The 23,980-nt window shown below is 44.9% G+C and overlaps 3 protein-coding genes across 3 annotated transcripts in view; 2 read left to right on the top strand and 1 right to left on the bottom strand.

Annotated features, from left to right (window-relative positions):
* Positions 1–7,331, top strand: part of LOC111952222 (cyclic nucleotide-gated channel beta-3) — a 38,917-nt gene extending 31,586 nt beyond the window's left edge. The window contains exons 20-32 of the mRNA XM_070435028.1: positions 1,066–1,274; positions 1,457–1,507; positions 1,644–1,730; positions 1,837–1,901; positions 2,116–2,238; positions 2,325–2,466; positions 2,704–2,863; positions 2,944–3,041; positions 3,145–3,228; positions 3,399–3,517; positions 3,636–3,782; positions 6,356–6,542; positions 6,686–7,331. Of these exons, the coding sequence (XP_070291129.1) occupies positions 1,066–1,274; positions 1,457–1,507; positions 1,644–1,730; positions 1,837–1,901; positions 2,116–2,238; positions 2,325–2,466; positions 2,704–2,863; positions 2,944–3,041; positions 3,145–3,228; positions 3,399–3,517; positions 3,636–3,782; positions 6,356–6,542; positions 6,686–6,910 (1,697 nt within the window). The 3' untranslated portion in view covers positions 6,911–7,331. The remainder of the gene's footprint in view (positions 1–1,065; positions 1,275–1,456; positions 1,508–1,643; positions 1,731–1,836; positions 1,902–2,115; positions 2,239–2,324; positions 2,467–2,703; positions 2,864–2,943; positions 3,042–3,144; positions 3,229–3,398; positions 3,518–3,635; positions 3,783–6,355; positions 6,543–6,685) is intronic.
* Positions 7,332–10,120: 2,789 nt separating this feature from the next.
* Positions 10,121–14,880, top strand: fbxl9 (F-box and leucine rich repeat protein). Its single transcript, XM_023972202.2, has 8 exons — positions 10,121–10,636; positions 10,901–11,002; positions 11,093–11,407; positions 11,521–12,192; positions 12,341–12,559; positions 12,719–12,931; positions 13,415–13,632; positions 13,717–14,880. Exons 1-8 carry the CDS (start codon positions 10,610–10,612, stop codon positions 13,883–13,885), a joined length of 1,935 nt encoding a protein of 644 aa, XP_023827970.1. The 5' UTR covers positions 10,121–10,609; the 3' UTR covers positions 13,886–14,880.
* A 522-nt stretch (positions 14,881–15,402) lies between these two features.
* LOC111953101 (engulfment and cell motility protein 3-like) overlaps positions 15,403–23,980 on the bottom strand; it is a 48,799-nt gene continuing 40,221 nt past the window's right edge. Inside the window, 6 exon segments of the mRNA XM_070435281.1 lie at positions 15,403–17,271; positions 17,532–17,612; positions 17,751–17,830; positions 18,021–18,125; positions 18,332–18,444; positions 18,933–19,096. Coding sequence (XP_070291382.1) covers positions 17,059–17,271; positions 17,532–17,612; positions 17,751–17,830; positions 18,021–18,125; positions 18,332–18,444; positions 18,933–19,096 — 756 coding nt within the window. The 3' untranslated portion in view covers positions 15,403–17,058.

The following is a 23,980-nucleotide window of genomic DNA, read 5'->3' as shown; positions in this document are numbered from 1 at the left end:
CCCCCACACCATCACACCTCATCCTCCATGTTTCATGGTGGGAACCACACATGCAGAGATCATCCGTTCACCTACTCTGCATCTCACAAAGACACGGCGGTTAGAACCAAAAATCTCAAATATGGACTCCTCAGAACAAAGGACAGCTTTCCACTGGTCTAATGTCCATTGCTTTTGTTTCTTGGCCCAAGCAAGTCTCTTATTCTTATTGGTGTTCTTCAGTAGTGGTTTCTTTGAAGAAATTTGACCTGATTCACGCAGTCTCTGAACAGTTGATGTTGAGATGTGTCTGTTACTTGAACTCTGTGAAGCATTTATTTGGGCTGCAATTTCTGAAGCTGGTAACTCTAATGAACTTATCTTCTGCAGAAGATGTAACTCTGGGTCTTCCTTTCCTGTGGCGGTCCTCATGAGAACCAGTTTCATCATAGCGCTTGGTGGTTTTTGCGACTGCACTTGAAGAAATTTTAAAAGTTCTAGAAATGTTCTGTATTGACTGACCTTCATGTCTTAAAGTAATGATGGACTGTCTTTTCTCTTTGCTTATTTGAGCTGTTCTTGCCATAATATGGACTTGGTCTTTTACCAAATAAGGCTATCTTCTGTATACCACCCCTACCTTGTCACAACACAACTAATTGGCTCACATGTATTAAGAAGGAAAGAAATTCCACAAATGAACTTTGAACAAGGCACACCTGTTAATTGAAATGCCTTCCAGGTGACTACCTTAGGAAGCTGGTTGAGAGAATGCCAAGAGTGTGCAAAGCTGTCATCAAGGCAAAGGGTGGCTACTTTGAAGAATCTCAAATATAAAATACATTTTGATTTGTTTAACACATTTTTGGCTACTACATGATTCCATATGTAATATTTCATCGTTTTGATGTCTTCACTATTATTCTACAATGTAGAAAATAGTAAAAATAAAGAAAAACCCTTGAATGTGTAGGTGTCCAAACTTTCGACTGGCACTGTACCTGCTCTTTCTTTTGAAGAGTGGGGATGATGCTTAGGGAACTTCAGCCTTTGCTGGAGGTTGACACTGCTTCTCTCTCTCTCTAGATCTGGTCTATGTGCTGTGGCTATTTTTCGTCACCTTGGCGTGGAACTGGAACGTGTGGCTGATCCCGATGCGCTGGGCCTTCCCCTACCAGACCCCTAGTAACATCTACCTGTGGCTGCTAGCCGACTACCTGTGTGACCTCATCTACATCCTGGACATCATGGTCTTCCAGCCCCGCCTGCAGTTTGTCCGCGGTGGCGACATAGTGGTGATTCAGCCAGCTTAAGGCGACATATAACTGCAGTTGTTAAATGGCACTATGTTGACGTATTCCATGGAGACCATGTTGCCAGACGAGAGTTTATGTCTCAAATAGATTTTCCAGATACAACACACAGAGATACACGTCAAAAGCATTGATGTATGTGTTTTTCTTTGTTTACATTGCAGTTTGACAGAAAGGACATGCGAAAGAATTACATGAAAACTTTCCGGTTCAAGGTAGATCTTCAGCTGAAAACGTTACAGAATTCACTACTGAACAGCTTTGAATGAGAGGCTGTTTTTAAGCGATGTAATGAGGTGTCCGTTTATTTTCTGAGCGTATCTGCGTTGACTGCGTTTCCCTGGGTTCCAGATGGATGTCGTCAGTCTTGTGCCACTGGAATTGTTCTATTTTAAAACTGGGATCAACCCACTCCTCCGCTTCCCACGGCTACTAAAGGCAAGGCTCACCTGCCACCTGTGTGGTCCACCTGGGTAGACCGTGTGACATACAATCGTGTTATTCACACTGCGATGAAAATACGTTATCTTTCTGAATTCTCCAGGTAATGTCTTTCTTCGAGTTCAACGACCGTCTCGAGGCCATCCTGACCAAAGCCTATGTTTACAGGTGAGCACAGTCAACATGTTGTTTTGATCTGTATCGCCAGGCTCAGATCACAATGAATAGGATTATATGGACGGGGGGGGGGGACCTGATCCTAGATAAGCACTCCTATTAATGTGAGACGCTTTTAGAATGCACGCCCTGGTCTTTCTGAGAGAAGTGAGGGGCAGCTCAGTATGTATAACCCAGTCTCTTTCCTTCTGTCCGGTTTGATTAGAGTGATCCGGACCACCACCTACCTGCTGTACTGCCTCCACTGCAACGCCTGTCTGTTCTACTGGATCTCTGCGTATGAAGGTCTGGGCTCCACGAAGTGGGTCTATGATGGGAAGGGCAACAGGTGTGTGGAATCACCTTTGTTAACCTCATATCTTTACACTATCATCGTTTAATTGTCCCTCTAATCCAGTTTTTTTTCTTTCTCAGTTACATCCGCTGCTACTACTTTGCTGTGAAGACTCTGATCACCATTGGTGGACTGCCGGAGCCCACAACGCTCTTTGAAATCATCTTTCAGCTCATCAACTACTTTGTAGGAGTGTTTGCCTTTTCCATCATGATAGGACAGGTTGGTGACCACATTATCAATACATGTGTTTGAGAGTGCATTATGTAAAATATGATAGTGTGTTTATGGATGAAATATCTAGATGTTATGATATTTGCTGTTTAACAAGACTACTACTTTTTATCTAGCTCTGAATCCTTATTTGACCATTTGTGCTATTATAAGCTGATTAAACTGTTGTCAATGGCTGTTGTGATTGGTGTCGACTCCTGATTGGGCAATGACCGTCTCTTGCAGATGAGAGATGTGGTTGGTGCAGCCACTTCCGGACAGACGTACTACAGAGCATGCATGGACAACACTGTCAAATACATGGCCTCCTACCGTATCCCCAAAGACGTGCAAAACCGGGTCAAAACCTGGTACAACTACACCTGGCAGTCCCAGGGCATGCTGGGTAGGGACATGTTACTTTTCATTGGGTTGTGTTGCATTGCTTTGTGTTGTGTTGTGTTGACTCTGTTGGTGTCTATGCAGATGAACAGGAGCTTCTGGTCCAGCTCCCAGACAAGATGAGGCTGGACATCGCTGTAGATGTCAACTATGACATTGTCAGTAAAGTCTCTCTCTTCCAGGTGCGTAAGTCTTAGGGCCTCTTCAGGCTGTCTCTGACCACAGAAGATTTAAAGAGCTCTATCTCTCTATATTTCTCGACCAACGCTTTCTTCTCCCTTTCAGGGTTGCGACAGACAGATGATCTTTGACATGTTAAAGAGTCTGAGGTCTGTTGTTTACCTCCCGGGGGACTATGTCTGCAAAAAGGTAAAGGCTAAAGCTAGATCCACCTCTCTAGCGAGTTTGTGTGCGTGCATCTCTTTTTTAATGTTTTTACTGTGCAGTCTGTATGCACTCTGCTCCTTGTTCTTTGTGTAAGGCAAACTGTAAAGAACAGGAGATCTGTCCAGTTGTCTGACTGCCCCTCTGTGTTTCAGGGCGAGGTCGGACGGGAGATGTACATCATCAAGGCCGGGGAGGTGCAGGTGGTGGGCGGGCCAGACGGGAAGACCGTGTTTGTCACACTGAAGTCGGGGTCAGTGTTTGGGGAAATCAGGTGAGCATCCTGTTGTCAAGTCTGACGTGTGCTCTTTATCTCTCTGAAGCAAGCGCGGACATTTTATCCAGGAAAAAGTACTTTTTCCTCCTTAAATGTTTTCTCTTTGGGTTGAAAGCTTGCTTGCAGTGGGTGGAGGAAACAGGAGAACAGCCAACGTAGTGGCTCATGGCTTCACCAACCTGTTCATCCTGGACAAGAAGGACCTCAATGAGATTTTAGTGCATTACCCCGAGTCTCAGAAGCTGCTCCGCAAGAAGGCAAGGTGAGAGAGAGGAAAAAGTGACTAAAACCTACTTTATTTATTTATGAGAATCCACTGATATTATGGCTGCCTCGAAGTTCATCATTTTTAGAGTGTAATGTAGTACACTATAAGAATTTCTGCATTATTTGTAACTTATTTTGTACATAATGTTTCTGCCACCGTCTCTTATGACCAAAAAGAGCTTCTAGATGTCAGGACAGCGATTACTCACCTCGTACTAGTCGAAGATTTTTTCTTTAAGGATTTACTCCAGACACCCTACAAGGCCCTCATCCCGTCATTGGCAGGAGAAAGAAACAGAGATATCGGGGACGTAGGTCGGGGTGCCTTGTAAGGATGTGACGGCGAGTGGGTAATCTGCCTCTACCATCAGTCCTATTAGCCAATAAATAAAAATAGACGAGCTACGATCACGAATATCCTACCAACGGGACATTAAAAACTGTAATAACTTATGTTTCACCGAGACGTGGCTGAACGACGACATGAATAACATACAGCTGGCAGGGTTTACGCTGCATTTGTAAACAACAGCTGGTGCACGAAATCTAATATTAAGGAAGTCTTGAGGTTTTGCTCGCCTGAGGTAGAGTATCTCATGATAAGCTGTAGACTGTAGACACACTATTTACCAAGAGAGTTTTCATCCATATTTTTTTTAAAGCTGTCTATTTACCACCACAAACCGATGCTGGCACTAAACCCGCATTCAATGAGCTGTATAAGACCATAAGCAAACAGGAAAATGATCATCCTGAGGTGGCGCTCCTAGTAGCCGGGGACTTTAATGCAGGGAAACTTAAATCCATTTTACCTCATTTCTACCAGCATTTTAAAATGTGCAACCAGCGGGAATAAAACTCTAGACCACCTTTACTCCACACACAGAGACGTGTACAAAGCTCTCCCTACATTTGGCAAATCTGAACATAATTCTATCCTCCTGGGACTATGGTGGTCTGCTTGAAACATGTTGGTAATACAGACTCAGTCAGGGACAGGTTGAAAATGCCAGTGAAGACACTTGCCAGTTGGTCAGGGCATGCTCGGAGTACACTCTAAACCGGACATTCACAAGGCCGCAGGGCCAGACAGATTACCAGGACGTGTACTCCGATCATGCCCTGACCAACTGGCAAGTGTCTTCACTGGCATTTTCAACCTGTCCCTGACTGAGTCTGTATTACCAACATGTTTCAAGGAGACCACCATAGTACCTGTGCCCAAGAACACTAAGGTAACCTGCCTAAATGACTACCGACCCATGGCACTCACGTTTGTAACCATGAAGTGCTTTGAAAGGCTGGTCATGGCTCACATCAACACCATTATCCCAGAAACCCTAGACCCTCTCCAATTTGCATACCGCCCCAACAAATCCACAGATGATGCAATTTCTATTGCACTCCACACTGCCCTTTCCCACCTGGACAAAAGGAACACCTACGTGAGAATGCTATTCATTGACTACAGCTCAGTGTTCAACACAATAGTGCCCTCAAAGCTCATCACTAAGCTAAGGACCCTGGGACTAAACACCTCCCTCTGCAACTGGATCCTGGACTTCCTGACGGGCCGCCCCCAGGTGGTAAGGGTAGGTAACAACACACAGATCCTCAACATGGGGGCCCCTCAGGGGTGCGTGCTCAGTCCCCTCCTGTACTCCCTGTTCACTCATGACTGCATGGCCAGGCACGACTCCAACACCATCATTAGGTTTGCCGACAACACAACAGTGGTAGGCCTGATCACCGGCAACAATGAGACAGCCTATAGGGAGGAGGTCAGAGACCTGGCCGTGTGGTGCCAGGATAGCAACCTCTCCCTCAACGTGATAAGACAAAGGAGATGATTGTGGGCTACAGGAAAAGGTGGACCGAGCACACACCTATTCTCATCGAAGGGGCTGCAATGGAGCAGGTTGAGAACTTCAGGTTCCTTGGTGTCCACATCACCAACAATCTATCATGGTCCAAGCACACCAAGACAGTCGTGAAGAGGGCACAACAAGGCCTATTCCTCCTCAGGAGACTGAAAAGATTTGGCATGGGTACTCAGATCCTCAAAAAGTTCTACAGCTGCACCATCGAGAGCATCCTGACTGGTTGCATCACTGCCTGGTATGACAACTGCTCGACCCCCGACCGCAAGGCACTACAAAGGGTAGTGCGTACGGCCCAGTACATCACTGGGGCCAAGCTTCCTGCCATCCAGGACCTCTATACCAGGCGGTGTCAGAGGAAGGCCCTAAAAATTGTCAAAGACTCCAGACACCCTAGTCATAGACTATTCTCTCTGCTACCGCACGGCAAGCGGTACCGGAGCGCCAAGTCTAAGTCCAAAAGGCTTCTTAACATCTTCTCCCCCCGAGACATAAGACTCCTGAACAGCTAATCAAACGCCTATTTTTGAATTTTTTACTTAACACTTATTTTTCTTAAAACTGCATTGTTGGTTAAGGGCTTGTAGGTTACCATTTCACTGTAAGATCTACACTTGTTTTATTCGGCGCATATGACAAATTCAATTTGATTTGATTGATTTGATTTGTTTGATGTTTCTGGCTACAGGAATATGCTGACAAAAGACAAGAAGCCTCAGGAGCCTCCGAAGGAGCCGGCCCAGGTGATCCCTCCTCGGACAGAGACACCCAAGCTACTTAAAGCTGCTCTGGAGATGGCTCGTCAGAAAACAGGCCTCAAAGGGACCCTTGCAAAGATTAAGGAGAACACCAACATATCCAGTATTTCGCTTCAGGTATGGTATTCGCTGTACAAAAACACACACATTGTCTATACACACACAATCCACCCACACCCACCCACCCACACACACGCACACACGCACGCACGCACACACGCACACACACTGAATGAGCTAACCTCTCTGTTTCCCCACAGCCCTCAATGTCCTCCTCCCTGACCCCCCTGTCCCCAGTCTCTCCAGTCTCCAGTCTGGACCCAGAGCGCAAGTCTGGCATCATGTCCCCAACCTCAGACAGCTCCACGTTGCTCCGCCCCGCCTCCCATTGTCACAGAGGTGAGACGCTGTCCAAGGAGCAGGGCAACGTGGTGGAAGAAGAGGCAGGAGAGAGTGGGAAGAGGAAAGAAAAGAGAAAGCCATGAGTTGTCTCCAAAAGCTTTAAGAGCAGTCTTCATGTGAAGAAATGGATGCAGTTGTTTATCCCTCTATACTCTGTTGCAGAGAGGGAGACCAGAGAGAAGAGCCATGGGTCCTAAAGATCATCCAATTATGTCTCAGGAGTCACAGAGTCACAGTTCCTGTTCCGTTATACCTATAGACTCTTTTTTTTTTTTACCTCACTGACTGTCTTATCCCCTTGACACTTATGTATAGGGCCTAGGCTACCTAATTCCACAGGGATGACGAAACGGGTGCTAAACTGATGTCTTCGACATTGCACTATATGTTTGTGTTTACAATCCCAGGGGTAAATGTACCAATCAGCAATAATTGACACAGACATCATCTCGTTACGGAGATAACAAAGCGGTCACACAGGGTAGAGCTGTATGCGTGTGTGTGTGGGGGGAGTGTGTGTGTGTGTTGGTGGGGGGGGGGGGGGGGGTCTCGCCAGGTCTTCTGTTATGTCTGCTTTCGGAAACAAATCCTAAACCCTAGTTTTGTTAATTTCCTATTTATTCAGCAAGGGGAGAATTGTGATTGGGAAATACTATAAAGATGTTGGAATGTGAGGAAAGATTTTGCTGATGTTTATAAGAAATGTTTACGTTTTGTAAAGATGACCAGTTGTTTATAGAGTTTTGTTCAATGGAATATGTTATTTTTGCCTTATTTTTCATGGCCCTTGAGGTAGTGTTTAGTGTTTCTGGGGTGAATGGGTCAAATATGTATATATTTTTTWACTGAAATGTTGAAACGTGTACAGYCCTAGATTTAAAAATGTATACAAATGTCAGCATGTAAATCTAAATATTGTTGTATGTGCACAGGTAGCAGTGGAGCTAATTATTTAATCAAGACTGGTATGCTGTCAGTTCACCATGCCAGACAATCAAAGATTTACTTTTAAGCAGGGTAGCTAATCATTTCATCAAGACTGGTATGCTGTCAGTTCACCATGCCAGACAATCAAAGATGTACTTTAGAGCCAACAGCTATAGCTAACAAATTCATTTGGAATTTAGCTGAACAAAGGATGACAACAGTTACAACAGCTTTTGACATGATGGGTATGTTTAAAATGACTGTTTATCATTTTTTTACTAACTTGACAGATCAGAAGAAGACTCATGTCCACAATCTATACATGTACATGACATGTTTTTAAGTTTGATATGATATTATTATTTCATACTGTTAATCAAATGCTGTTTCATAAGTTCTTGGCTTGTAAATACATTGTAAATYGAAAAYCAAAGGGTGTGTATTTTCCATTAGTTTTCACAGGGAAATACTTAGACCCTTGTGTGTTAGTTTTTCAGAAATCAATGCAAGGTTTTACATAATTATATAGATCCTATATTCCCACTTGGAATACATAAYGTCTAAAAACCAGCTACTGAAACTGCCAGACAATCTGTAGATTGAATGTGAATATTGTTATCGTGTTGGTTGACTACGTTCTTTATGTGTGTTTAATGGTATGTATGGTGTAGGCCAGTGGTTCCCAACCTCTTTTGGTTACTGTACCACCAACTGAATTTTGCTCTGCCTGGAGTGCCCCATGTGCATATTACCAGTAGGCCTATGGTCTCATGAATCTTCTCAAGTAACCCCTGTGGATAGGCCAAGTACACCCAGAGGTCTTAGTACTGCTCATTGGGAACCACTGGTGTAGATGACAAAAGCTGGCCGCATGCAACACATGCTGAGAAAAATAGCATTTGTGTTCCACCACGCAGCAAATCTGAATGTGTTGATATCACCATGATGAATGTTTGATGTTTTTGTGGATTCTTTTCCAAATAAATCATTATGTGATTCAAAATAAATCCCTGTCGATCTTTGTGTGGTTGAGTGATATTACTGGTGATATGAAGCTTGAGAAATGGATATAGATTTACAATGGAAAATGGACACACCACAGTAACATAACTCACAAACAAATCAGTCTTCATTTATACATCTGTTTAYCTTGATTTCTACAATTAGCAGCTTAGTAAAACTGCACAGTGATGCAAGTCAGAAAATGATGCAGAAAATATAATAGTAAGGTAGCTAGCTAACAACTACCTCTTCCTGAAAGCCCCTTTGTGTCTAGGGCTCTATTTCACTTTRTTAGAGGAACGGMACTAATTAAGAGAATTCAATGTAGGTAGGCCGTGACTGGCRTCACACTTTTGAGGTGTCAAATTGTGAAGTATGCGCTGGGAAAAGTGTAGTATGTCAGTGACCAGGAGTGGTCTTATTTTGATTAATTGTGTTTATGAAGAACAGAGGAAGATTGCAGTGAGCCTCAAAAGAATCCAGACAACAGACGTTTGGTTTTGAACTTCGGAGTAGAGCACCAGTCAAAGGAGTCATCTCAGCGGTGACAACGAATGTTCATGTTGAATCCCTGAATGAGAATTCCTGGTGTGATCGGTGCCCGGCATCTGACCCGTTGGGTGAATGGAGAAAAATAAGCTATTTCAGTCCTGTTGTTTATTTGATGAAGAGCAAATACATACGCATGTGAAGCTAGTTTATTTTCGGATACGCTGTAACAGCTTTCGTTCCCATACCATTGCAGTGTAAGAATTGTAAAGGATTTGGCCATGTTTCAAGTGTGTGCAGACAGACAGAGTATATTGAAGAACGGTGTGTAGAAGGACTACGGTGTTGCCGGGTTCCAGGAGTGCCCAGGAAGGATGAAGGAGACTGAGGTAGCAAAAGTTAGCGCGATCAATCGAATCTCCTATGCGGAGGCGATTAAAATAATTGAGAAAACAAGTGATGGTAGTGGACGCACCGCGGCCTGTGGTAAATGTTTGCTGCCAGGCAAAATATACCCTGTGTGTTAAAAAGGTGGATTTTGTGGCATTCATTGCCACAGTTCTAAACTGTTACACACAAGTTTCAAAGAAATCTGAGAAACTGGACATTATTGTGGCTGCGGCAGAAAGGTTTTTGGGATTTAAGGATTTTACATCTGAAGACTTGCAAGGGGTACTGGCGCCGGAAGACCCGCCCTCCCAGGTTCCCCTTGAGCCTGTAGGGATCAGATCTGTTTTATTTATTTTTTACAGAAAAGTTGTTTAGATTTAGTTTAGTTCATTTATTTTTTGTAGTTTTTGTATTTCGTAAAATTTGGGGGAATCCTGTTTCAATCCCGCACAGTAGGTGGCAGAATGCACATTCAATTGTGCGATTGCCAATCTTCCATAAAAGAAGAAGAATCCTAACCCGATCCCGAAGAAGAAGCCCCTGGTTTTAGTGTTACGTCAGAGGGTTTGTTTTGATCTGCAGTCAGCTGAGGGACCATCTGTGGCGCTGGCAAAGTGAAGAGGGTGATGACATCTTCGTGCTCTAAATTATATAACTGTTGAAGTGAGAATTGAAATGCATCAAAAGAGCTCAACTTGGCGAACCAGGTCTGATTGGGACGTGAATGAATGAATGAAACTAGCAAGATTGAAGATAGCTAGCTAATGTAATGATTAACTAAACTAGCCAGAGAGGAAGCTAGCTAGCTGGATAGCTACGGTTAACGTTAGTTAGCTGACAGCACTTGATGTCGTAGCTAGCTCATCAGCGAAAATCGGAATTGAAAATGCTTGACAGATATTGACATGATCAATATAATGGACTACACTCCATCTTTTAATCCAAGGATGTGACTGGGGATGATATAAATAACCATGGAAACGCCTGAGTTACCTCTTGAGGTAAGACTAGCAAATAGGCTAGTAGCCTGCTTCATAAAATAACAGTTGGTGTCACTGTGGTTGTCAATGCTTTGGGTGTCTTGACTAGCACGTTGCGTCAACAACTTGATATGTTACTACCAGCACAATAGATGTTAACTAACAAGTTATAATGCACTGATTATTTACATTTTTGGCACACCTGATTTGATCGATTTCCTTATGCATGGCACTATGATAGAACTGTTGTAAAAGACCTGGTGGTCCAATCAACTTCATGTCTAGATCGTCACCTACATCCTAAGTTTCCTCAAAGCATCAGACAGGAAGGAAGCCTCTCTGGTCTGCTGGAGCTGGTATGATGCGAGCCAAGACCTCCAATTTCAGGTACTACTCTATTCCACAATTTCCCCTTAATCTCACAAATTTCATCAATCTCACTAACAACCTAATCCTAACTCTGACTCCATTTTCCAGAGGAATGACACCTTCAAGTTCCCAGCCTCTATCTCCTCCCTGGATCTGATCCGGGGCCTGAGTAGGCGTTCCCGCTGCAGCCTGGTCATAAGCCATCTGGATGGGTCCAGTATGTCCCGGGCTGTGCTTCAGGAGATAGGGCTCCATCTAGGCCCTCGGCTGGAGAGCCTGGCCCTGCCAGGAAGCAGCGTGACCGAGTCTTCCCTCCTGGCCCTGCTGCCCCACCTGACCGCCCTGCGCAGGCTTGACCTCCGTGGCCTGGACAGCCTCTTCATGTCTGGAGCCTTCCTGTCCAAAGAAGAGCACCGCCAGCAGGTCAGACAGACCCTGTAGGCTGGAGATGATGATGATGAGTATCCTTCTAATTATTTTTTAAATATAATTTTTACACATGCCAGTTTTTTWAAATTAGTTTGTCCTTTTCCTAGGTGCGGGTAGCTTTAGCAGGTCTTGAGGAGCTGGATCTCTCTGACCTGCGCTATCTATCAGACCTCACCTTCAACCGGCTCACGAGCTGCACTCTCAGACTTCGCCGTCTCTCCCTGGCCGGCTGCCACATCGCCTTTGAGTTTGACCCGTACCGTGGCTGCCCCGTGGGGCCTGACTCCTCTGCCCTGCTCTCCCTACGGAACCTCCGCAGGCTGCTGCAGGAGCAGGCCTCCACCGTGCGGGGGTTGGACCTGAGCAGAACTAGCATCACCCCAGAGTCGCTGCGCTCCGTGGCCCAGGTAGGGGGCCTGTCTCTAGAGGAGCTGCGTCTGCGGGGCTGCAAGGAGCTGACCGACTACTCTGTGGAGGTGCTCTGCAAGCACCAGCCTGGCCTCCGGATCCTGGACCTCAGCGCCTGTACAGAGCTCACCAGCCGGGCTGTACTGGCTGTGGCCCTGGGCCTGAAGGGCCTCCGGTTCCTCTCTCTGTCCCGGGACTGGAGGATGACGGATAAAGGGCTGGCTGACCTGATGATGCTGCCGGAGCTGAGGACCCTGGATCTGTCTGAGTGCCTGCATGTCAGTGGGGCTGAGATAGTGAAAGGGCTCTCTGCCCTGGAGCCCAGGGCACGGTTGGAGACACTCAGCTTCAAGAGCTGCACCTATATCAGGGTCAGTGTGTGTGCTGCTCTCTCTCTCACATTACTATGACTTTACCAGAGCTGTTTTACCTGACTCTTTCAGGARTTCTCTTTTATAGAATGAAATGTTTATCAGGACATCATCCCTCATGTTCCTTTGTTTCCCATCTCTCTCCCAGGACCTGGCTGTGTTCTCTCTGGCTCGGCTGCTGGGCTCTAGTTTGCGGGAGCTGGACCTCACCTCCTGCGTCTACCTCACAGACCTTAGCGTGCGTGCTATCGCCACCTACCTGCCCGGGCTGGTGGTGCTGCGACTGGGCTGGTGCAAGGAGATCACAGACTGGGGGCTGCTGGGCATGGTGGAGCTCACCAAGGAGTGTGAGCCCAGCAAGGAAATGGTGAGAGAGGGCTGGGTGGGGAAAAGTCTAGATGTCTTGGGAATAGTATATAAGCAGACTAGCTGGTCTTGACTTTGCTTAAATTCATGTTACCACCACTGTAGCTTACTACGACCGTGCGCCCCTGACCTACAACCTCTCACCCTGGCTCCTTTGTAGGAGGACAAGGGGCCCAGCTTCACCCGTACTTTTGGAAATATGGGTTTCTTCCGGCCTCCCAGCATGCCCTTCCAGGAGAAGCCCCGGCTGGTGACGGACGAGGACCTGGGGGTGTTCAAGGAACAGGAGGGGTCCTCACTGCTGGCCCTCAGGAGCCTCCAGGAGCTCGACCTGTCTGCCTGCTCCAAACTTACTGACAGCAGCATCACACAGGTTGGTCTACCATGAGAATATACAGGCTATGGTTAGGGCAAGGAGTTTTAGGTTATTTACCAGGGCCCAGAGTTTRTCCTGGTCAGGTTAGGAACCGCTCCATTAAAGGAACATAAAAATATATCTTTTTTAAAAACGTAATATTCATCATCTCAAGCACCAACCCAACATTAACATATGTGGAAATGACGCTCTTCTATGTTTTGTAGCAACATCATCGGTGTGCGTTGTGTGAATTTATTTTGTTTATTAAAAAAAAATATATATATTTTTATATATAAAAATATATATTTTGAGTAGGCATTGCCTACTAATTGGTTGATGATGTCTTTGGAAATACTTAGCTTCTTATCTTTTTTTTACTACAAAACATAGAAATGTGCCATTTTCACATGTTAATGGAGTGGTGCTAGATATGATGAATATGAAGTTGAACAATTTTTCAATTTCCCTATAAGTTAACCGGGCAATTGTTGTGAGCAGGTGCTGCGTTATCCAGACCTCCAGCGCCTCTCTCTCTCCATGCTGCCTGAGATCAGTGATGACAGCCTGGCGTCGGTGGCCTACCACTGCCGCAGCCTCACCAGCCTGGCACTCAGCCACTGCCCCCAGATCAGTGACCAGGGTATCGCCCGCGCCGCCCCCTACCTCGCCAGGCTGCAGCACCTCTACCTGTCCTGCTGCGACGCAGTCACAGATAGGTGAGACACACACACAGAACCCCAGAGAGACAGACTGTTATCTGTGTATCAGTGTTTGACAGCAGTGAACTCATGCTCCCACAGGTCTCTCTTCATGCTCGTCCAACACTGTAAGAGACTGCGGACGCTGGACATCTCCATGTGTAAAGACATCTCCATAACAACGGTGGACCTCCTCCAATCCCAGCTGCCCTTCCTAGAGAATGTCCACTGCCGCTTTGTGGGCGGAGCTGACCTGACCCTCACACTCTGATAGGGTTCTGACTAGGTGGAGTACAGCTACGACTAGAAGGTACTTTTTCGTACCAGGTTAGGAGAATGATGTTAAGGTTAGCTAAAATGTTCTCCTAACCTGTTACGAAAAGTAACTTCTGGTCGTAGCTGTACTCAATTTAGTCACAACCGTCTGATACGTTGAATGTTCCCAACAACAACAAAAAATTCCAGAAACGTTCTGCTTGAATCACAATTTAGTACCTGCTCTTATTATCCAGAGTTTATTTGTAATAGATTCAGTAATTTATCTTAGTTTTAACCCCTGTAAAGCCTAATATGGGATGTATGTATTACTCAGTAAGGACCCATATGGCCAGTGTCTTAGACTCAAATTTAAGTCTTTAATTAAAAGTCATTCTCATTGGAGAATCTGCATTGTAAAGGTATTTTAGGCCAGGATTCAGTCCGATTGCGCCATTTCCAGGTCATTTGCGATTGAGCTGACATGCCACATTCACCGTGAATGTGGGAGCATTGCCTTGAAAAGGTGCTCAGCAGACAAAATGTGATCGCATTGGATCCTTCGTTAGACTGCTTCAGCATCTCCAACCTAATGTGTGTTTGTATATATGTGTGGGAGGGGTTGGCAAAAAAACAAGACAGACTTTATTAGTCCACACGGGATGGAAATCTATCTAGTCTTGGACCAAGATTAATCTGAGTCTGAGAAACCGGCCCTTAAAGTCCTCCTTCAGTGTATGCCAGGGGTGGGCAACTGTCGGCATGCAGGCCCACACAAAAAAAGAACTGTCAGGTTTACTGTTGAACACAGGTTGGTTAATGGTACTTTAATTGGGGAGGATGGGCTTGTGCTAATGGAATGGTATCAAACATGGTTTCCAGGTGTTTGATGCCATTCCATCCATTATTATGAGCCGTCCTCCCCTCAGCAGCCTCCACTTACTGTTGAGAGTTAGAATACACAAGGTGGTTGTGCATCAGCAGTCACTCAATTAGCTCGTGTCAGCATTTTTTTTAAATGTAATTGGTTGGTTAGTCTATGGATGTGGCCCCCACCCCCATCAGTTGCCCATCACTGGTGTAAGCCGTGTGATATAAGGGCACTGTTAATCTCAAGGTTTGTTCGATTAGAATGTGTCGGTTTATGGAGCTGAGGGACCAAATCAGTATATACTGCACAAACCTTTAACTGGCCTAGAAGATGTGCTCTGATTTTAAAAAGCACCTTGTAGTTGATCTCAGAACCAGATCTTGCGTGTTCATTCTTAAATGGCCAGACTGTAGAGAAATATTTATCTATTCATCACATTTTTTTGTTTAGCTGGCTTAATATGTAATTTTGTATTCAACTTAATTTAACACTGCCACTGAAGGAAGCAAAACTGTTCATGTTTCTTTGAAAATGTAATATGTATCAAATATAAGATTTTGTTTCAATAAATGTATGCTTATCTCTTGCTTAGAATCATGAGTACAGTAGATTTGTTTCTTCTAGGATTCCACCAGACCATAAACCAAGCTAGACAAGGAGAATTTGTATAAATCATATTTATTCATGTCAACCCTGATCTTAGTAAAGCATAAGTTAGGGGTTACCATGGAGATTGGGACATGCAATGAATCGCAAAATCACCTCAAACTCCAGCTAAACCCAGTTTACTGGCTAAAGAAAAATCAACATTTGAATTTATGATTGTTAGTCGGCTACAAATCCCATTATTATTATTATTAATTGGCCGATGAGATTTGGAATATAAAAAGTTGAAGGTCCATCATACTGACAGGACTTGTTTACTGTTGTACAGTATATTAGTTCAATTTGACGAGGTCAGATTTATCTGTCAGGATCATTCAGTCATGAAAATAAAGTACCCTACAATAACATCAATATTGAACTAATATTCATTTGTTATGGCCTGAAATTCATAATGTACCTATAATTGCCTTTGACCGAAGCTCTGGAGCAAAAAACTTTACCAGGCCAACAATTAATAGCAGTGATACATACTGTATATATATATATATATATATGGTGCTTATAGCGAAATCATGTCAGTGACACATAACAGTTATCTGTACCGTAGCTACATCATCTGTTAAATGTACCATAAAAACAATGTCAGTTGGATGTACCGTTGATCAAGTTCTTTGTGCAATAAAACCCCATTGCCTAAGAGAACCGTTTGAACAACAGCCATCAAACCTAACGACCTTTTACATAAAAAGTACAAAAGATCAATCCATCATGACCATCATCAAAACCAGTTCATGGGAGGCTCTGAGGTATTCCATTTAAAGTGCTCCTCGTGAGCCAATGGCACTCATTCAAATACTATCTGCACACACTTAAAAAGAGGATTTTATATATTATAAATAGGGATTTGAATAGGCTTGGAGCCAGAGTATGTTTTCTTGTTTCTTCAACTCATTAAAGTACCACTTTAGAACAGGGAGTAGGGATTCTGTTTGAGTAGGTCGGTAAGTACAGTGTCAGAAATCCAAGGGATTCTCTCTCCGAGCCATATACAGTATATACCCACAAATATATGTATATGGCTCTGTTCTGTCTCAGTCCTTGGGTTGAGTACCTTCAGAAGGGCTGTCATGCATCCTGCCTCACAAAGCTTTCAGTTTAAAGAAATCCCACCCGAGAAAAGTAGAAAAACAAACATAGATATGACAAAAATGAAACATGAACTCTCCGCCTAAAGACAATGCACAGAGGAGCGTGGAGGACTGGAGCCATGGAGAGGGGGACTGAAGTAAAGCTAAAGCCTCAAGTATCCAACAACAGAAAACATACTCCCACAATACACTTGTGTGACCAGACCACACCCAAAAAGATGACCGCTCCTATAGAACCCAAGGAATCGTCTTCAGCCTCGATTCCGCTCATATAAGATGAAACCTTTGCCTACTACGCATTAGATTTGTCGATCCAGTCCTCCATGTCCACTCCTGCTGTGTAGATGTCTACAGGCTTGGTCGTTACTAGGGTGCATTTAATGACATGAAACATTCTGAACCTTGCAAATAGAAATATAATGAATAGAGCTGACACAATTGCCTATTTTACAGACGACAAGACCATATCTGTTCTAATTCATACATTTCTAGCTGCGCATTCTGTAACGTTACATCCTCCTGAACAGGGCCCAGGTCTACTCCTCTGCCCTGCCATGCCCTGGCCTACTGCTCAGCCTGGCTGAAGTCGTAGCAGAAGTTGAAGTTGCTGGGGGGTTTGGGCATCGGCGGGGCGCTGTCTGGGATGGGCACGTTCTCCAGATCCAGGAGGCGGAGCTTGATCTCCATGGAGAGCAGGGTCTCCAGCTCGCTCCTCATGCACTCACTGCTCATGTCCCGTCCCAGGAGCACGCTCAGTCCATCCGTCCACAGGCAGAACTGAGAGCAACACAGATCACCTTTGTTATTCGACCATAATGTTTACTTTGGTAATGTATGCGTTTTAACTTTCCACACCAAGTATAATTTAAATTAAGAGGGACGAGAGAGAGAGCGAGCGATAGAGACCAAGAGAAACACACAGTGAGAGCATGTGAGCCAGAGAGAAAGATAGAGGATTTAACTCTGGGAAAAGGAAGAGACAGAATTATCTATGTGAATGAGTACAGATACACCTGTGACATGACATCACTACTCACGTCTGTTCTGGACGAGGCAATAAAGTTGAGGCTGTACTCCTCCACGTCATACGTGACGCTGAACGCCAGTGCCAACACTTCCTGCAGGACACAGCGCAATGTCGTTTATGGAGGGCCAGGTACATAGTGTGAAAGAGGAAGTTGGGGGGTAGGGCCGAGGGAGTGTTCAGGGACCGTTGTCGGTAGGGAAATTGGTGCTGGTGATGACGGTGCACTAACCTTGGTCTGTTTGCCCTTGTGCTCCTTCATGTGAGGGCAGTCTTTCCCCGTCAGCAGCGCTTTGATATCTGCCACCGGAACTGCCAGAGAAAAAGAGGAAGAGCAGGTTTACCGGCACCCCTCAGCTTCGTACACAGAGCCAATGACAGAGCGTGATGTCATTTCAGTGTCGAGGCCATAGAACGACAACACTAATTTAATAGAATCTCTATGGTCAAGGCAGTGTCAAGGCTACAGTGGAAGAGTATATTGCTGTTAGTAATAACTCACTCTTCTCCTGGAGACTCTCGATGGTGGGTGTTTCTGTGTCCTCCTCCACGTCGCCAAAGTGCAGGACTTTGTGATTGGGCGACAGGCGACAGTGCCACAACTTATCTGAAAGGACCAATAATAACAACACAAAATAAAATGTTTGGCAGCATGGTGTAAGAAAGGCCAGCTATCTCTTCGTCTACCGTCCTTCATTAGTCTCCCTATGTTTCACCGTGTCGTGCTGTCCAGCTTCCCCCTATACCTCTCGAGTTCTAACGCGCATACTCTTAACCTGTCCACCCCTCTCACGGAGATGCGAGTGGTCTCACCCTGTCTGCGTCGGCTGCTGATCTTGCGGAAGAGGGTTCCCTGACACAGGCGGTTCAGTCTCTGCTGGCGAATCAGCTCCAACAGCTCTGGCCTCAGACGCTCCTTCAGCTCTCTACAGAGGGCGGGGGGGTAGAGACAGAGTCACGCCCACCGCAAGTACCATAACGCACTCAACATGATTCATTTCGATGAGCTTTATTTGACGTATTAAAAAGGTCAGTCACTTGCGTTACAAAGGCAAGGACATATGAATAGATATGGACCAGATAGGACGAGGACAAGTAGGTAGGATCAGTGCTGCTTGGTTGACTGTGAATGTGTAGAATGGGTTGTGGACCTGTGACTGGTCACATGACATTTCCAAGCTGTTTGGTGACAAACAGGGCAGACGTAGAGGATAGCAACAGCACTGATTCTGATTCCATAGGGGTGACAAATGGTACGAATACAGGTGTAAGTATACACACACACACTAAAGGGGCTGATCCCTGCCCTCTAGGGGCCATTGGAGGAAGTACAGGCTTATGAGGGTTTGTGTGTGTGTGTGTGTGTCATAGAGAGAGCAAGAAAAAGATTCTGCTGAACAATTTCAGGACTTACAATACAGGCGTGGCGAGGGTCTCCTCTTGGTGCAGCCGCTCTGTCTGGCGTAGTTTGAGGATCTCACTATAGTTCAGAGCATTCACCTTGTTCTTAAACAGCTCCAGAGACGTGGGCTTACTGGACAGAGTCCTGGTGATCTGCTCACGCACAACCTGCATTACCTAAAGACATACAGAGACAGTCAACATTGATTATTTAAAGAGAAAACATACCAGCTGTGTTGTGGCTATAGACATGGTTTCTCTGGTGGGTTACAAAACAATTGAAAAGCCCTTAGGTGGGTCACAAAGCAAAACAGTTTGCGAACCACTATATTAAAGTATACAGTATATCTTAGTGTATGTACTGTATGTTTTCATATATTTCAGTAGCTAGCTATTGTGTGAATGTGGGTTTGAGATGAGAGAAAGCAGACTGTTCCCACTCTTTGCTCTGCTGGGCACAGTGACGCTTACACACTCAGACAAGGCTTGACCTCGGTCCCCCCAAAACATGAGCTCTCTGAGGCGAAGGCCACATGACAAAGCACAGGAGYGAGGAAATACGGGAGGGTGTGCGTGTGTGAGACAGGAAAACCTGGCGTTTCTCTACTAACTGCGGCCCCAGTTTCAAAATCCATCACAGAAATCTATGAGAACACACCAAACCSAACACAAGTCGATCACCCCCCCCCCCCACTCCCTCTTTCCTCCACTCGGTCTCTCTCCCTTTATCTCTCTTCCTGTCAGTGTGGCCATACTCCGAGTCTCTCTCAATGACACTGCACTTGACACCAAGCAGACGTCGCCATGGGAATGTCATTTTCTTGTCCATCATGGTAACCCCATATCCCTCCCTCTCCAAAGTACAGCAGCACCAGTATGGAGGACTTTAATGAAATGGTACTGTATGTACAGATGTGTTGAGCACACAATAACCATGACCCATGAAGCAGGCTCCGAATTACAGTATCCATGGAGAGCCCAGTATCTATGGAGCAAGAAGTAGCAATTGCACACTCATCCTCTATGGAGCAAGTGGTATCTGCTGTGCATGCAGCACCCATGGAGGCACATAGCTGTATTCTTTAAATCTAAAATAATCCCACCTCAAAAGAAATTTGAGGTAATAGAATGCAAAACATAACAAAATACAGGTAATTGCCAAAATAATGGAAACACTTGAGAAAATGAGGGATACAAAGTATATTGAAAGCAGGTGCTTCCACACAGGTGTGGTTCCTGAGTTGATTAAGCAATTAACATCCCATCATGCTTAGGGTCATGTATAAAAATGTCCAGTTGCCCATTATTTTGGCAACCATGGCTAGAAGAAGAGATCTCAGTGTCTTTGAAAGAGGGGTCTTAAAGGAGCATAGGGGGTTTAAAGGGTGTGAGTGTGTTTGTGTCTCAGAGTAATGGGCGGCAGGTAGCCTAGTGGGGCGGCAGGTAGCCTAGTGGTCGAATCCCCGAGCTGACAAGGTAAAAATCTGTCGTTCTGCCCCTGAACAAGGTAGTTAACCCACTGTTCCCCGGTAGGCAGTTATTGTAAATAAGAATTTGTTCTTAACTGACTTTCCTAGTTAAACAAAGGCTACGTTAAAAAAAAGGAGACCGCACCTAGCAGTCGAGGTTTCAGTGAGGAGGCAGACAAAATGGACCCAGTGCAGTGCCCAGGAGTGGCCTTTAATTTGTGGAGAAGAGACACCAAAACTATTGTACACCTATGTACAAACAGAATAAACATGACGATGGACAGAACAGGAAACATAAACAAGGGGTAAACTGAAAATAAATCAAGGTTGAGCTCAATAAACACCAGGCCTCAATAATACCTGTCCYCAACCTGTCCGCTCTCTYCCAAGACAAGAACGACACAGCTTAAGTATAGTAGCTGGGCTACTTCCACATGGACCATACCACTACAAACAATCACAAATGAATGGCATAATTACACAAATTAAATTATCAATCACCATATTCAGGAAATCACATWGGCAATTCTGAAATACACACACTTCAATTAATAGTGCAGAATCCTGCATAAACCAGAAATAAACCCAGGGAACATTCATCTCCCCCTGAGATTTGGCCAGCTTGGCATAACCCAACCACACAGGAAAAATTACGCTTCAGACCACGGACCTGGTTTGCCAACCCTCCTGATGCAGCAGGAAGGAATAATTCACCTCTTCAATCAACGAGGATTAACAGGTATGTTTTTAAACATTCTGTACATATCACTAAAAACTGTACCACCGGTGACRGCAAAAAAAGATTCTATATTAAAAACACAGAATTAGATCATTGCTATCCTACAACACAGCAACTACATTACARCGCACTTTATAGTATTCAAATAGCTCTAAATAAGACCTCAAAACCATACTAATACGTAATAGCCAATGTAATATAACATGTATTAACATCCATGTAGGCAGAGAAAAATATTTACAACAACACATCCAAGGAGAATGGCACTAAAACTGTAACTAAAATTGAGACCGTCATATACGGTTTTTGGAACAAAACAAAGCATTCTGTGACACCTCGCTTAAATGCCCCCAGGGCATCATCCTGTGTAACAACATTATTCACATACTGTGTAAAGARCACGTAGAAATGACTAATGAATCCAAATAGAGTATCTCACCTCCATGTTMTGTCTTTCAAGTACAACCCAGAGGCCAACAATGTTAGTTRCACAGTCAAGAGAGAGAGAGAGAAAAAATGTAATATGAGAGGAGAGAAACAAAACAGAGAGGACAGCGGATGGAGGGATAAGAGAGAGTATCACCTTTATGGCATCAGCAGTCCAGAGATGAGGTTATTTTGTAAACAGACACCCTGATAGTCACTCACACCCCGTCCGCCCCCTCTCTCCCCTGCCGTCACTCCTCTGGTTTAACCAATAGAAAGAGGAGAACCCCAGTACAGGAGACTTACCTCAGCCATCGTGAGGAGCAGCTGTTTCTGTTCCCTCATAACCCAGCAGTGTGTGTGTGTGTGTGTGTGTGGAGGATGACTGTTATTGGAGGGAAAGTGCGTGGGGGGGGTCACACACACAGTCCTAGTTGGAGGCCCCCAGCTGGCAGCAGCGTGTTGCCAGGAGTGATTAACGGCTGAAAATCGACAGCACAGTTAGGGGTTTATTGGAGGGAAGAGGGAGAGAGAGAAAGAGAGGAAGAGACAGGGTTTGTGATCGAATGAGTAGAGAGAAACAGAGAGACTGCAACAGAGGTAGAGGAGGAGAGGAGAGGAGAGGCTGAGGGACATGGTAGTAAAAGCCAAATATACACTCTTAGAAAAACGTGGTTCTATCTGTAACCAAAAGGGGTTATTCAAAGAGTTCTCCTATGGGGACAGCCGAAGAACTCTTTTGGTTCTAGAGGGCACCTGTTTCTCTAAGAGTGTAGAATCTCATTATGGGTTGTTGAAGGTATGAGGTGTGGAATCTTCTGTGAGACAGGCACGGTGGAGACAGATACCACTCACTCTTCAAGCTGTAAACAAATTCTCTCAGCACCAGTACTCTGCATTCATCCCCTTAACATTCCTCATCAGACCTAACAAGTATCTGACTCGAGGAGGAACAAATCTAAAAAGGAGATAAGAATAACCCATAGGGAGATGCTTTTGTATCCCCCCCCTCTCTCTCTTTTTAACATGGCTGACCACTGTGGCTGACCACTGTGGCTGACCACTGTCCATCTCTCCATGTCCAGAGGTTTTTCTCTTGTGTAATTACTGCTGATGGAACCAATTGATTGTGAGGGACCTTTCTCCCTCGCTCTGATTCTGCTATGGAGTGGGATTCTCTTTGTGCTTCTAATGCCCAATTGTCCCTGCTCCACGGGATTGTGGGAGGCAGCAGAGGGCGCAACACAATGACAGGGCCTGCTGGCTGGACACTCGCTCCAACTCAAAAGGTCAAAAGGTTAAGGGTTTATGACCAGAGAGCATTTTGTAAAACATGGGCCAGTTGTCTGGTTTTGGTGTTCATGAATAGTTCTGTCTGAATGAGTCCAGTGTAGTTAACATAGGAAAGGWAATAGCCTGGATTGGGTCCATCCASCCGTCTTTCCWACATTACCCTAGCACGGTATCTATACATTTAGATAGGGCAGCCAGTCGATATTCCATTSTGGTAGCCATTCTGGATGACTAATCGATGTCCCGTTCTAACGATTACAACTGACTAATTATACCCCAGCTGGTTGCCTCCCACAGCCTCTATAGATTCAACTCTGTGTCTCCTACTCTGTGTGGCTGTGGCAGATGCAGATGGATGGTATTATCCTGCATACTATGCTTCCATGGATGCCAGTGCGAGACGTACCAGCCCCAATTGATAGTGGCCAATTGTAAAGTTGAATTAGTAAGGTAAGATTTTCGTGATTGATTCTATGGAATAATGTGTGTACTTCTTGGCAGGTGTGGTCAATGGTTTGGGATCTTTGTGGTCTGCCCCTTTAGGTATCTAAGTGGTTAAGGGAAAGAATCCACTAACATACCGCACTATAACCCCCCAAAAGTATGACGATTTAGACTGCTTGACAATTAGCCTGTTGCTTTCCACTTCTTGTGTGCGGGTCGTTTAAACAGTTTTGTCTGGAAAGCCCTTTACCTATGTTACTTTCAGCTAAGCCATGTATCAAAGGTGCCTTGTGGCACCCTATCAGTATCACAATAGCGTTTACTTTCTAGAAGCGGGTCCATCACAGAAAATGGATTTTTCAAGCATGTAGTGGGTGTGAGACGATGTTTAGTGTAAAATATAGAATAGATAGTACAGAACTGTACAGATCGTGGCACATGAGCCCTGACTTCTATTCCCATGATGCCTTTCGACAATCCTTTGGTTTACCGTTTTTATGAATTTCTTTGGCAACGACCGACTCTTTGCTGTATTTCTGCGATGCCGATGGGGCCCTTAATTTCGTCCTAACATCATGTAGTCGACCCGAACCTCTACAGAATTGGCTCTTGTGTTTGGAACGGAAGCAAAGTTTGCCTGTCAAGAAATTTGGTTCCAACAATCTAGTCGCGAAGCCTTCCCAGAAGAGT

This window comes from Salvelinus sp. IW2-2015, linkage group LG26 (assembly GCF_002910315.2).
Source record: "Salvelinus sp. IW2-2015 linkage group LG26, ASM291031v2, whole genome shotgun sequence".
Classification (NCBI taxonomy): Eukaryota; Metazoa; Chordata; class Actinopteri; order Salmoniformes; family Salmonidae; genus Salvelinus; species Salvelinus sp. IW2-2015.
The sequence above is the reverse complement of the archived record's forward strand: the minus strand, read 5'-3'. Positions and strand labels throughout refer to the sequence as shown.

What these genes read in the sequence shown, in the direction of transcription:
- fbxl9 (XM_023972202.2), top strand. Translation starts at nt 10,610, where the DNA reads ATGGAAACGCCTGAGTTACCTCTTGAG. An exon ending in AAGAAGAGCACCGCCAGCAG is followed by an intron (nt 11,408 to 11,520) that starts GTCAGACAGACC and finishes TCCTTTTCCTAG; the next exon opens with GTGCGGGTAGCTTTAGCAGG. An exon ending in AGAGCTGCACCTATATCAGG is followed by an intron (nt 12,193 to 12,340) that starts GTCAGTGTGTGT and finishes TCTCTCTCCCAG; the next exon opens with GACCTGGCTGTGTTCTCTCT.